Below are 15,260 nucleotides of genomic sequence, written 5' to 3' on the forward strand. Positions count from 1 at the left end.
ATACCTAAATTACTTCGGCCACATAGCCAGAACAACGGAAACTATGGAACTATTGGTAGTAGAAAAAAAGGTAGAGGTCGAAGACCGAGAGAAAGATCTTTAACACGATGGGCAAACCAAATGAAGACTGGTGGAAAAATCCTTACATGAAGCTGTTCATCTAGCAAAGGATCGCATCCAATGGAAACAGCAAGCTAATAATATTAACAGTGTCACCACGCCCTGACAAGGGCTCAAGGAATGGGAAGAGTCAAGTTTTTACTTTGACCTTTAGGTGAGTATATAATTAAGGTAAGTTGTATAAAATATTATTTACTTCAATTTTTTGAAAATAACAAACTGGTTGAATATAAAAAAAGAAAATTTACAAGTAAAATAATGGAAAAAGATTATTTCTTCTGTGTACGTTCTTATTCATTTAAAATTATTTGATCCTCGTAATATTAATGGATTCATTATTACCATGGTATGGTCTTAAAGATCAGTTTATGCTTTATATTATTCATGCTGTCTTCTTGATAAGAAACATTTTTCTGAAAATAATTCATTTGAAGCCTTTCCGTAAAGCATTTCTTGAAACAACTATTGGCTTTTTGTACGTATTCTTTCCAAAATGCTTCAAAGCAGATTTAAATGACTTATCATTTTTACAAAGTGTTTTATAATTTTTACAAAATTTTTCTGAAGCTTCCAAAATATCAGAGTTCTGCGTACTTTTTATCCGTTCCAAGATATCGTCAAAGGTACTTTTTAAATTATTGTATACGTCAACATTCTTAGAACCATCAGAAGAATTGTCTTGAGAAATAAGTATTTCTACAACTTCTTCATTCTCAGAGTCATCCACTACAACTTCAATGTTGTGACTATTTTTGCAATGTACAGGTGCTATGAAGTTAGATATATCTTCACCTGCAACAAAAAATAAACTTAATATAATCATCATTTAAACAAGTTTATTAACATCATATTTTAAAGAAGCAACAAGTGACAGTTATATATGATATTATTTTACCCCAATTTTATAAAACATTAACAATATTTTCCATTCACAATCAGTATTTTGCCTTTACTATTTATGTGCTCGATATATGCCTTTTATTTGATCAAAGTTCATTTATTCGAGAATTCAACCTTATATTTATTTATTTACTATTTATGACTTCAACATAATTTTCTATTTACTTATGTACTTTAACCAATAGTGTGATGACATAAAGGAGCTATATGGGAATAACGGTCCTCGAAGATTGGTGAGATAAGAGACATGTATATATTTTCCTCAGAAAAATTTAGAAACAGCTACAGAATTAAAAAAAATTGTGAAATACCTACAAATTGTGAATATGATATCTATATTTCTATCTATATTTGAGGAATTCTACAAAAATTCGCACCTTAACTGGAGCCAAATAAGGTGATATTGCAATTTGCTGCCCGTACCCCGCAGTAACAATTTTTTTCTGTAGGTTGATACCAAAAAACATGTTTTCAGGTGCGAGCCTCAAAAAAAAGGCAAATTTAAGTTTTTTCCAACAAAAAACTGATTTGTTCGCTAAAGCTATTTCATTCTTCTAGCGATCTGCCTCGAAAAACAAGTGAAAGAGACTTCTATATTTGGAGCACACGTACATATCAGGTACCAATCGCTTCGTCTTGGTATCCAGAAGGAACTCTGACCCTTTGAAGAGCCAAGAAACACCTGCTCAAAGCGTGGCAAGCGGTTATTCAGTCACTAGAATCGACGTTTTTTTTTCATTTTTTCGCGATTTTACCCGAAAATAGATTAAAAGATACCTCTATAGTTGGAGCACACATACATATTAGGTACCAATCGCTTCGTCTTGGTCCCCAGAATGAACTCTGACCCTTTGAAGAACCAAAAAAAAGCTCAAAGCGTGGCAAACGGTTATTCAGTCCCTAAAATCGACGTTTTTTTCATTTTTTCGCGATTTTATCCGAAAATAGATTAAAAGATACCTCTATAGTTGGAGCACACATACATATTAGGTACCAATCGCTTCGTCTTGATCCCCAGAATGAATTCTGACCCTTTGAAGAACCAACAAACACCTGCTCAAAGCGTGGCAAGCGGTTATTCAGTCCCTAAAATCGACGTTTTATTCATTTTTTCGCGATTTTACCGGAAAATCAAGTTAAAATGACTTCGGTAAGTGAGGTTCATCTACCTATCGGAAGCTGGTGACTTGATCATCAGTATGTAGCCTGATCCGTCATCAAATTATAGATAGTAAATTGTAATATAGCTGAAAACCTTCACATATTAATTTATCGTGTTTTAAGTAAGAAAATACGATTCAATTTTTTTTCTTCTTTTTTTTTATAACAAACTTTTTTTTTGTTAGTATGAGTATTAGAACGAGATAAAAGTTAGTCAAGTGAAAAAAAATAAATACATAGAATACAATACATCAAAAATATTCTAAATTTTTTATTATTGATAGATACTATTTAACAATGGTATAAATATATTTATTCTTCATTAATTAAACACTATAAAAAAGAACTTGGCATATAATATTAAATAATCTTGTATTTAACAGAAATAATAAATATTAAAGCTCGAATAATATGAAATAAACAAAATTTTAATACTGTTTTAGATTCAAAAAGAAATTATATTAATTATATAAATTATACCAAATATATCATATAATTATATTCTTTTTTACATTATTTTCAATCATTTTTTTCTGATTTTCACTGATATTGTACATTATTTTATTTCTAAATTTAGTTAGTTCTGGTGATTCTATTTTACATAAAACTTGAGTTGATAAAACGTTTTGTGTATGCTCTGGTCGATTCAAAAAACAAAAGCCATTTTTTGTAGTTGAGAGAAATTTTGTTACAAGATGTTCGTTGTTTACCTCTTCAACTACCCCTGCGTACCATTGATCATAAATTACTACGATCCAATCGCCTTTGGAAAACTCAGTTGTCGAATAAAAGTTTGTAGCTACAACTTCGTTTTAAATCTCTATGTCGTGAGATGTAGTTGGCGTACTTTGATTAAAGCTAACCTTATTTAGATAGTAGTGAGAGCAATGAGTAGTGTTATTAATGCAGAGTGAGCAGGACAAATAGCGGGTGAATAGCTCCTTTTTCTTATTTTTAGACCACATGACCTGGTTGATTTTCATCGTTTGAGGAACTTGCGGAATGTATCCACCCAATTTTTTTGTCATATCGTCAATTTGTTCTGAGCAGACTATAAATGCTCGAACGGGGCAAGAATTTTTTTCAATTAAATTAAAAATATCCTGGGCAAATAAAATATTGTTGCCATTCGCAACGTGATTGTCGCACATATTTTTTATTGTGCCGCCGATTCCATCGGCTGCACTTTTACCGTGCCCAGCTGACGTAAAATTCCATGTCGCCCTTTCCAAATTTAATTCTGCACAAATCAACGATAATAAATATTGCTATTTATTTATTTATTACTTTAGGCGATTGGTACATGATATGTACGTGTGCTCCAACTATACAGGTCTCTTTTAATCTATTTTCGGATAAAATCGCGAAAAAATGAAAAAAAAAACGTCGATTTAAGGGACTGAATAACCGCTTGCCACGCTTTGAGCAGGTGTTTCTTGGTTCTTCAAAAGGTCAGAATTCATTCTGGGGATCAAGACGAAGCGATTGGTACCTAATATGTATGTGTGCTCCAACTATAGAGGTATCTTTTAATCTATTTTCGGATAAAATCGCGAAAAAATGAAAAAAAAACGTCGATTTTAGGGACTGAATAACCGTTTGCCACGCTTTGAGCTTTTTTTGGTTCTTCAAAGGGTCAGAGTTCATTCTGGGGACCAAGACGAAGCGATTGGTACCTAATATGTATGTGTGCTCCAACTATAGAGGTATCTTTTAATCTATTTTCGGGTAAAATCGCGAAAAAATGAAAAAAAAACGTCGATTTTAGTGACTGAATAACCGCTTGCCACGCTTTGAGCAGGTGTTTCTTGGCTCTTCAAAGGGTCAGAGTTCCTTCTGGAGACCAAGACGAAGCGATTGGTACCTGATATGTACGTGTGCTCCAAGTATAGAAGTCTCTTTCACTCGTTTTTCGAGGCAGATCGCTAGAAGAATGAAATAGCTTTAGCGAACAAATCAGTTTTTTGTTGGAAAAAACTTAAATTTGCCTTTTCTTTAGGCTCGCACCTGAAAACATGTTTTTTAGTATTAACCTTATAGAATTAAATGTTATAATATACTAGTTGGCCCGACTAACTTCGTACCATCTTAGAATTAATAAATGTTCTGTTAAATTATTAGCTGACTTCTATTAACTATTTTATATAAAGACTAAGTTAATTAAGTTCAATAAAAAAATATTTATTTATTTATTCACGGTATGTCGCCATTTTTACAAATATTTAACAAAAATAGAATATCCTAACCATAACAAAAATACTAAAATTAAATATTAAATAATTATTAAATATTGATAAACAAATGACTAAATTAAATTTTCCTGAAATATCTATTAAAATGAAATGAATAACCCAAGTGTATTCATTTCACATGGCACTTAGGGACAAAATGCAATCCTGTCTTACTCCTCTTCGTATTTCTCTTCAGAATTATTCTGGCCAATCCTGATGTTTTTATGTTCATGCCAATAAAGATTTTTAATAATACGTAGGTCTTTATCATCAATGCCTACCTGCTGAACCAACCTTCACTATATTTTACTTGATCAAAGGCCTTCCAAAAGGTAATAAAACACATACAAACTGGATTGCCGATATCTCTACATCTCTGTACCAAACCTAAATACTAAATCATGATTCTCCGGTTCCAAGATTATTACGGAATCCAAATTATGTGTCACTAGGCTGCTCTTCTATGTTTTGGTACATCTTTGAGTGCAAAATTCGAAGAAATATTTTTAAAACATGGCTCATGAATCTGATGGTACGATAGTCACTACATCTCCGCACATTTGACTTTTTGGGTATCGTCACAAAAGCCGACAACAGCCAATCGGTTAGTATATAGCCAGTTTCATAATTTTTATTAAAAATATGAACGAGAGATCTTTTACCTGAACTTTCGAGGAGAGCCTTATTATTTCACTGGGTATTTCATCCGGTGACTTTTGGTGATCTCATCCGTAAATACAAGAAATCTTTGACGTAATTAGTGCAAATTCGATCAATAATGTACAAACAATTTATTTGATCAAATAAATCTTAACTTACCATTAAATATTTTATCACTAGTGCTTCCTTCATTCACAGGTTCGTCATGCTCACATCCTTTTTTAACTTTGTTATAGTCTTTTCCAAATTCCTTGTAGAAAAAGTTGTAACAATACACTAAATCTGGGACTACACTTCTGTCTGCCAAAACTCTGAAACCAAAAAGGGCAATATTTCAGAATTTATGCGGTTTATATAAAAATAATATCTATCTATATAAAAGGCTAGGACGACAAGTCACACTGGTTCTCTGGTAGGGTAACTACGCCACAAGACAGAAATCTGAACTACCAAAATCTGACATTTCAATCATATTTTGTTCCTGAAACGAAACAATTTTGATTAATGACGTATAATATATGTATATTATACCTCATACGTCACTGGTTTATAAATTTATGAAAAAATATATATTCAATTAATATATTTATTTAATAAAGAAATAAAAACATTTATAAAGAAATAAAGGCTTTAGAAAGTTTATAAAATTATATGTATTGTCTTTAAATGATTGGAAACTAAACTTTCTTTGGTATTTTTTATCCCAATTATGTGTTCACATACACTTTATTGTTATTTATATTACTAACCTAACCTAACATGTTTGAAAATTGTACGGAAAGAATGGCTGACCCTATTTTGTGATAAAAAGTCGTATTGATGATTTAAACATTTTTTAGTGTTTTGTGATGGGTGTAGAACAGTTCGTCGGATCGTGACTTATGACACATCATTGGAAAGGAGAGGGGGTAGCGAATATGTTGAGACAGAAAAACACACATGGCGGCATTGCAAAAGGTCATTATATCAAATCTCCGTAGTTATTGGTCCGATCGGAGCGTGTGATGTGTTAAATAAAAGGGAAGGAGATAACGAATATATTAAGATACAAAGAACAAGCAAAGAGGCTATCAAAAGGGAACTACACAGTATTTTCATTATTAACGAACGAATAGCGACATACAGTATATCCTAGGACACTATGGATAAAAGTAGATTTACTATAAGACAAATTTTGATTTATTGACTTAAAGAAGACCTCTGGCTGAGTACAAAATAAATAACAACCGAATCTTAACATGCGACATAGCAAATAATAAGGGAGGATATAACAAATATATTAAGATAGAGAAAAGAAACAAGGCGACTACCAAAAGGGCATTACACAGCATATTCATTATTGATGAATGTATAACGGTATATGCCATTCCACATTATTTTAGAAATTCCACGAGTAACTGTAGATGGAAGTTGATTGTACCTCCCGTCGCATACGACGCGCAAAGTTGGTAGTTTTTTTATATAAATCAAAATTTCTTTAAAATAAAGAGCAGATTAGCATGGTGTGCAAACAAAGATTTCTTTTATACCGTTTATAAACAAATAATGTATAAATTTATCAAATAGAATATAAATATTTAAAATAAAATAATCATTCAGGGTATAATATACAGGGTGGCCAGACGAAAACGAAACAAAGACATTATCAGGCACTACGAAAATATTTTTAAAAAATCCAGCGAAAGGTCGATTTTTGATTAAGGGGATACATTTTTTCGGTATTTTTAATTATATTACTTTCACACCTAAGCCAGGGTAAGAATCACCCCCTCGCAGTTGGGGTAAAATAATTTATTGTTTTAAAGCCCTTAAAATCCCCTATACATTAGTCTTTAAATTCGGTCCAATATTTTATTTGGTTTATTTAAAAAATAATACATTATAAATTAATATTTTCAGAGGTTACTTATTTCTTAGTTGACCAAATTTTGAAACTGATGACCTCCGGCATCCATACAATAACAAAGGTTTGGTTCGAAACGTTCTCTCACATTCCGAAGCATTCGCAAAGTTATTCGTCGCCATTCGTCGACGTAAATCTGCTAAAGATGTGGGTGGTGTTCTATAGATTTTACTTTTTAGGTATCCTAACATCACGAAGGCACTGCTTGAAACTCGGCTATTTCCGGCAAATTGGAAGATCTCGAGGCTCGTCTACTCCCAAAGTGGGAAGACAAGTATCGACTTGTTTGACATCAGTAAATTGTACGAGTGGTTTCTAAGAGGGTGAATAGACACTGCAATTGAAGAGTCAGGTGGGCTGACACCTAGGAAGTACGGTTTCAGAAAGAACAAGAGCACGTTGGATGCGGTGATGGAAGTCTTCAGAGAGTTGCGCGGGGTGGGAGTTAACCAGAGGTGGGCGATCCTATTGGTGTTTGACTTCCGGAATCCTTTCAACACATTAAAATGGAAAGAGGTAATGAAGGCTATACGATAGATGAGTCCGAGGTACTTGATGAATTTGGTCTCGGACTATCTGTCAAAGAGGAAAATTGTGGTAGAAAAAGGAGTGGAGGTTGACGTGACGGCTGGAGTACTGCAGGGTTCGGTCCTAGGACCCAAGCTGTTGAACTTGGCATATGACAGGGTTGTGAGCCAACAATACGGAAAGGGTGTAACCACTTTTGCATTTGCGTACGACTCGCTATGCTGGTAGTGGCGCGGAACAGGGAGGACATTATCTTCGGTGCACAGCGTACATGCGACCAAGTCGAGCAATGGATGAAAATGCATGACCTAGAACTGGCTGCTGATAAGACCGAGGTTATTTCTCAAGGGACCAAGGAAAAGGGACGAGATCACATTCGAATGTACAAGAAAGAGAGTGGTTCCAAAGAAATGCGTGACGTATGTGTGATTCTGAGTCAAAGCGGAAGGTGGGGGGAGCACGTAAAGGCGGTGAGATACGACGCGTTAGGGGATCGTGCCCAACATCGGAGTGCCTAAAACTGAGAGGAGGAGAGCCCTCCATTCTGTTGTGCAATCGATCGTCCTCTACGCTGCGCCTGTCTAAGGTACTGCAGTTTTAATAAAATGTGCTCACCCAAGCAGATGGGAAGAGTCTGTTGAGGGTGGCCTGTGCACACAGAACAGTCTCTGCCGAGGCGCTTGGAGTTATCCCCGTCTATATTTCTATGCACGTGCTGATGAAGGATTGAACATGAGAGAAGGATTCTGTCGTAGTGAGACTCATAGTGAGAAAGTAAAGAGAAGAGAGTGCGTGAAAAATGTGCGTGAACGAGAGATCGGGCGAATGCCATGCCGACATTGCGTTTAAATCAGGGCGGTCCGACCGGTAATTCACGGTTGGGAAAGGTTTTTTTAGCAGATGACATTGACGGCGATGGTATAACCGATGCTGGAAGGCCGTTTTTGCCCACCTACTAGGACCGCGAAAACTTCATAAAAGAAAAAAAGGTATCCTAACACAAAAAAAAATCGAGGGGAAACAAATCTGGTGACCGAGGATGCCATTCGATGCTGCCTCTTCTTCCAATCCAATGCCGTGAAAAATGATGGTCTAAATATTGACGAACAAGTAAAACATCGCAAATTTGCAATTTTTTGCTTATAACTTTTTTGCTATTGCCCGGGAAAAATTATTAAAATTAGTTATTTATAGTCATACGATTATGGTGGACGAATTATTTTTATAATCTGTATGTACTCTTTGATTACATTACGAATATGCCGTTTGTTAATAAATTTAATGTTAAATTAATCTTGTAAATGTTAAAACAGTTTTAGAAAAAAAAATTACGATATTTTTAGAATAATTTTTGTTGGCAAAACATAGGAATATTTGCAGTTAAATTTACAACTTGTTTATTTACAAAAGGTAAAAAGAAATTTCTTTTTTTTTTTAAATGGCAAACATTTAATTTGATACATATTTATAGTTGTAGGTAAATAATATCGTATTGATGATAAAAATCGTTTAAAAGTTTTTTCTCGAAAATTTTTGTAAACAATTTACATTTACATTAAATTTATTAACAAAAGGCACATAAGTAATGTACAAAAGGAGTACATACAAATTAAAAAAGAAACATCAAAATTCATCAACAAGAACCGGATATATAATTTATAGCGCGAATCTTAAAATACCCCTCAACTACTGCATGCAGAACGAATTGGAGCTTTACATTTTCAAGCTTTGTAGACAACTCTATTCACTGGCAACCTTTTTCAAACTTTGTACTTTAAAACTTCAGTCCTTGACCTTTCAAAAGACGCTAATTAGGTGCCTAATTGTTATAAACAAACAAGCTATCAATTAAAAAAAAAAGTGAGTATTTTCGTCTCTAATTGTCGTAGGACAACCTATTTTTTGGAATTTGTGAGAAAATGGCAGCTTTTCGAATATGAAAAAATATTTTTTTCCCGGGCAATAGCGAAAAAGTTTTTAAGATAATTTTTTTTTTTTTAATTAAGAATTCTTAGGTTTTTTACAGTTTTCTAAGCAACAAAGTAGTATATCGACATTCATAAATCTTCATTTTAAAGTTTTAAATGTGCTTTATCAAATAATTAAAACTTAAATTATTATTAGTTTAAAAAGTCCACTGAACCCACTGAAGGAAACAGGTTTGGGTTATTGAGGTCCATAAAACTCAAAAAAAGTAGTCGGATACTTAACCGAGTCAAAGTCGCCAAAATAGCTTATTTCTCTGTACTAATACACTTTTCGTAGTATTACACATGATGTCTTCTTTAAATAAATTATTACTGATACAGTCTTCTGCATTTACTATTTGTCCATGAGTATCATCATGCATAATAGAATTTTTGCCTGCTTTATATTTGATTTAACTTCAAATACTTCGTTGTTGATACAAACTTCTAGATTTACTATTTCTTTGTGAGTAACTTTTGTACAGAACAGTAACATATTGCTACCAGATTCTTAAAAAAACAGATACTGTAGAAGGAAACTCATCATAATCTACCTACTAGTTTTCACTTTATTAATCTGGGTTTAGGTTATTGGTTTTATTTTTAAGTTTCAAGAGCTGGTTTTAATATTTTTGTAGTGCTACTACTCATTGAAAAATACAGAAAAAGAAACATTTTTTATAAGTGCACCTATCAAGTAAGGTAAGAAAACATTCAAGAAATACTGCATCGGCTGGAACAGAATGCAAATGATAAATGCTGAGATGTGTATATTTGCAGACGACATAGTATTAATTAAACATAAACAAAGAGAAGACTCAGATAATGAAAATATCAAGAAAACAAGGGACGGAAGATCAAATAGAAGTAATGATAGACCAACAAAAAATAATACAGACAAATTCATACAAATACTTGGGAACAGTAATCAACAACAAAGGAGACATCGAGGACAAGCTTAACAACATAATGGAAAACTCAGTAAAACTATTCCAAGCACTAAATAAAGGATTCCTTAATAACAAAGAAATATCAACAAAGGCCAAGATGACAATATACAAAACAATATATAGACCTAGAGTGACATATGGAGCAGAAAATTGAATATTAAACAAAAGACATCAGAGCAGAATTCAGGCAGCAGAGATGAAATACCTCAGAAGAATGATAGGAGTAAAAAGAACTGATAGAATTAGAAATAAAGAAATAAGAGAAAGACTCAAAATCAAACCGATACTCAAGTCAATCAAGGAGAAAAAATTAGCATGGTTCGGACATCTAACCTGGATGGACAATAATAGACAAGTAAAAAGAGTGTGGGACGCCAAATCATTAGGGAAGAACAGAAGACCCATTAAAGAATGGAACAGTGACATCTCGCAGATACTGCAGAGTAAGGGTAAGACTTGGTAGGAAGCAACACAGGTGGCATCCAATAGGAAGGAATGGAGAAAGTTCGTTAAGAGCTAGGACACCTCAGAAGACTGTCAAATATTGTAATTTAATGAATTGTATTTAAAACGGCCCAACACCGAAAGGTACAAATGGGTCTACTGATTAAGTAAAGTTTTATAAGTACAGTGCAAACGATAAACTAAATTAGGTTATTAAAATATATGCTAGTATGATTAGATACAAGTAAACTAACAGGAAACATGCTTATTTAGTAAGAACTGTACAATAGTGTGAACTAAACAATTTAACAACGATATTTTTTCAAAATACTTATATATTTTTAAGATAAAAGTCATTAGGTCTTGTTTTACTTTTGCATTCAGTTGGTGATATCCATCAAGCACCATAATCAACTTAGCTGTAAACACATTTGCAAATGTTTTGATCCCACACAGTATAAGTTTACTTTTAAAAACCAAATTGTTGTTAAGTGTATTGAAAACCTAGTTATGATCAAAAGTATTATTATTAGTCCAAACTTTTCCCATGACCTTTCTTTTTCTGCTTTCACAGCTATTTTAACCTCTTTTCTTTTTTCTTTATATGCCTCATAATCTTCAGGGCGCTTTGTACTTAGATATCTCTTTTTTGTTTTTTACTTTCCTTCATATTTCGTCAGTCCACCATTCAGTTCTCCTCATGCTATTATTTGCTATTTTTGTCTTCCCGCAGGTTTCCTCAGCAGCTATGATTAAGCTGGTCTTGAGATTTTCCCACTTTTCTTCTATACTTGCAGTTTTTGCCCTACCTTTCAAAATATTGTCTAATTTTTCTTGGAATATCTTCTTATATCTTTCTTCTTTTAATTTGTAGCTTTTTACTTTTTCATTTACTACCTTTCTCCTCTTTTCTTCCTTTTCTTTTGCTAGTCTCATTTTCATTATTACTAGATGATGATCACTGCCAATCTCTGAGCCTCTTTTCACTTTCGTGTCTTGTACTCTTTTCCATTTGTTGCTACTTACCAAAAAGTAATCTATGATTGATTTTTCATTTCTACTTTCTTGTACTCTCGTGTATTTGTGTACTTTTTTTATGTTTAAATTTTGTATTTGTTATAACAAGTCTATTCTCCATACATATTTCTATTATTCTTTCACCATTTTTGTTTAGTATTTCTTCTCCTTCCTTTCCCATGCATTCCTCAATTCCATTGTTATTATTTCCGACTCTACCGTTTAGATCTCCTATTACAATTATATTTTCTTCCCCATTGTCAATTTTCATTTGGAGCTCCTCGAAAAATTTATCCTTCTCTCCCTTTTTTGCATCTTCATTTACTCCGTAGGCTGTTATTATTGTCCATATTTCCTCGTCTATCAGTTTCATTTTCAGCGATAATATTCTCTGGTTAACATATGTTTCTTCTGTAACGTATTGTAGTCTATTCGGTGTAATTATTATCCCTACGCCTTCTTTTGTTCTCTCCTTTGCATCAGCTCCTACACAAAATAACCAATATCCTTTGTGTATCTTCTTAAAACCTCTTCCTTTCATTTTTGTTTCCGTTATTCCTAATATTTCTATTTTTTGTCTGATCATTTCTTCTACAATTTGTACCTCTTTTCCATTGATGCTCCAGTTATGATCAAAAGTATTATTATATTGTGGCCTAGAGTCACCCGGTTTCCATTATTTCGGTTGCTATGTGAGTTGTCACAAAATTTTATAAAAAATGTTATTTGAAGCATTGACATATATTAACCCTGTGACCTACCTTTATATATAATAGTGGAAATATACATCTTTCCTATATTGTGAAAATCATAACATATTCAGGACTCATGAGTCCCAAACAGTCATGAAGGTTTTAATAACTTGTGCGAATTCAAAAAAATGATGTGTCTTTAAGCTTTACTTATAAACCTATAATCTAAAGGACTTAGTTATTGTGTGGAAAATGGAGGAACTACTGTGGAAAAGCCTATCACTCTGCAAACTTAAACCTATTTTGTAGTAGGTAAAAGAACAACTATAAATTGATTAAAATTATCACATTTACTTACTTTTTACAGTTATCACCATGTTCTATCATTGCATCTGTCGTCAGTACATCATGTGCAGCAGATGGTGTCAATCCAAAATTGAACAGCTCCCTTAACCTTTCTTTAATGTTTTCAGACACATCTCGATATTTTAATGATTCTGCTGTTATTCCTGTTGGGTGATTATGAAAATTATTGAGGGTTATTTGAGTAATTAATGATTCATCATAAACTGACTTTTGAAATCTAAAATAAAAATATAATATACTAGATCAATCTTACATTATTTGACCACTTCTTACATTTTTACTCTTAAGAATGCATCACAATTGGTACTTTTTGACTGCCTCTTGCCATTAGACTGATATCTTGTGGCACTATGTTGGCACCTATAAACAATTTTAAAAACACATCTATGGCCCTTGAGTGTTGGATTTGTTCTAAATATTCTCCATTCCACATAAGATTGTTCACTTAATGCTTTGACCCAATCCTACAAATAATGGAGCAACAATACAAATAATGGAGCAACTTTTACTTCGGTATAAATTTTTTGATAAAAAAAAGTAGATGACCCAATATAGAGCTACCACGAGTCAAATATTACATATTATTTGCACATTTTTTTAAATAGATGATGAATCTGGTATCCAAATTATTCTAACAATCATAGTTTGTTTAATTACATCATATTTTCTAACTTTAATTTCATATAAAAATACAAACAAAATATTAGGCTGCAGAAACTTGCTTGAACTTGTGCATTTACTTCCTGAAATCAAGGTTAGTCCTTTTTGTTGAATTTAAGACAAAAGATATAATTATTCTAACAGAAAACAAAGAAATTAACAATAAAATATTAGCCATGATAACAAAAAAAAAACAATCGGGATACTAAAACAATGAAAACTAATAAAAAATATTCAAAAATGAAAGTTGAATTACACAAAGTTTATACTTTAATTTAAATAGTAAAGTTGCAAATATGAAACTGTCAAGATGTTTTGTCAAGCGGCATATTAAAACTACATATTTATGCCATATGTAAATAATGATGCATGATGATGATATTTTATGTTATAATCTAAGAGTGAGACGAAGGTAAACAGATAGATAAAGAGCTAAATTTATAACCTGAACCATGAAAACTAAAAATAATACTTCGGATGTGTAAACTTCAACAATTTTGATACTTCTTGTTTAAACTCAAAACAAAATTTTAAGAATAATGTATAAATAAAAGAAAAACAACTAAGTATCATACATCATACTTTGATAGTTAATGAGAATGTTCATAGTCTTGATGAAATGAAAATACAAAAATTGAAAAAACTCCAGTTGCCTTAATGAAAATATGAATAAGTGTTCAACAGTCATGATTGTAACCTATTTAATGAAATGGTACTTTTTATAAATATGATAGAATGATCTAAAATTATGGAAAGAAGATACACAACATAGAAGCATTATTAACACCAGCTATTAAGAATTTCATGAATGAAGGTTCTGTTCTACTGAGTTTTCTTCAAAAAATTATTATATTAAATCATTATTACGTCCCTAATGCCTGCAAAACTTTACAAACTTTTGCCCAAATGAATAATCAGAATGATTCAGTAAGCCCAAGGGCGTAAAAATTTGAAGCATAAAAAATAAGAAATTTTGCAGACACAGTGACGATGTTATCAATTTTTCACAATCTATTAATTACCCTAATATCACTCTCAGTTTTTAAAGCATTGCACTGAAATTGGTAAACATTTGGTTTGAGAGTTTTAAAGTTGGTGTACTTTTGATCTGGCAGAATCGTTGCTAAGTTGCTTAGTACAATACCTTAAAAAAGATCAAATTACAAAAAACTAAAACAAAGAATTAATTTCACCTACTGTCAATATCGGACATTTTCAAAACAAAATTTAGTTTAATAACACACGAGACGAGAGCAGACAACCAGACGTCAAGTAAAGAGTAAACAAAGTTAACCGTAACCGCAGCGCGCACGTAACCGCGTAACGTAACCGTTCTTGCAGCTTGCAGTTTGATGAGGGAAGGGGAAGAGGAACAGAGGAAGACACTTTATGCTATGGTCTCTGGCGCTGATTATACAGGGTGGAACAGCCAACTAGAATACTAAATTCCTTATTTCAATAATAGGGCATATTTACTGTGCTTGTATTTAAAAAGAAACACACCAATTTTAGATTTTAAAAACACATCTTCTTGCTTATTGCTTACCTATTTCATTCCTAAATTAAACGTCCTCAGAGTGAATATCTAAACGTTTAAATGGAAAGTAGAGGCTTGGGGCATATCATTCAAAAGGAGACTTGGATGTATATTCGTGGTTACA

The 15,260-nt window shown here is 32.6% G+C and overlaps 1 protein-coding gene across 2 annotated transcripts; it reads right to left on the reverse strand.

Annotated features, from left to right (window-relative positions):
* Positions 1 to 296: 296 nt before the first annotated feature.
* LOC140433312 (uncharacterized) lies at positions 297 to 14,903 on the reverse strand. 2 transcript variants are annotated; one of them, XM_072521341.1, is made up of 6 exons: positions 14,797 to 14,903; positions 14,622 to 14,743; positions 13,213 to 13,403; positions 12,932 to 13,156; positions 5,232 to 5,383; positions 297 to 912 (listed from the first exon to the last, which is right to left on the reverse strand). In XM_072521341.1, the coding sequence occupies exons 1-6, from the start codon at positions 14,810 to 14,812 to the stop codon at positions 545 to 547; spliced, it is 1,074 nt and encodes a 357-aa protein (XP_072377442.1). In that variant the 5' UTR covers positions 14,813 to 14,903; the 3' UTR covers positions 297 to 544. The 2 variants fall into 2 exon arrangements, with proteins under 2 accessions (XP_072377442.1, XP_072377443.1); XM_072521342.1 differs by lacking the exons at positions 14,622 to 14,743; positions 14,797 to 14,903 and adding an exon at positions 14,045 to 14,583.
* Positions 14,904 to 15,260: the final 357 nt, after the last annotated feature.

This window comes from Diabrotica undecimpunctata, chromosome 2 (assembly GCF_040954645.1).
Source record: "Diabrotica undecimpunctata isolate CICGRU chromosome 2, icDiaUnde3, whole genome shotgun sequence".
NCBI lineage: Eukaryota > Metazoa > Arthropoda > Insecta > Coleoptera > Chrysomelidae > Diabrotica > Diabrotica undecimpunctata.

Coding starts and splice junctions, on each gene's coding strand:
- LOC140433312 (XM_072521341.1), bottom strand. Junction 13,157..13,212: donor GCATTCTTAAGAGTAAAAAT/GTAAGAAGTGGT, acceptor TTTTTATTTTAG/ATTTCAAAAGTCAGTTTATG. Junction 913..5,231: donor TAGTGATAAAATATTTAATG/GTAAGTTAAGAT, acceptor TTTTTGTTGCAG/GTGAAGATATATCTAACTTC.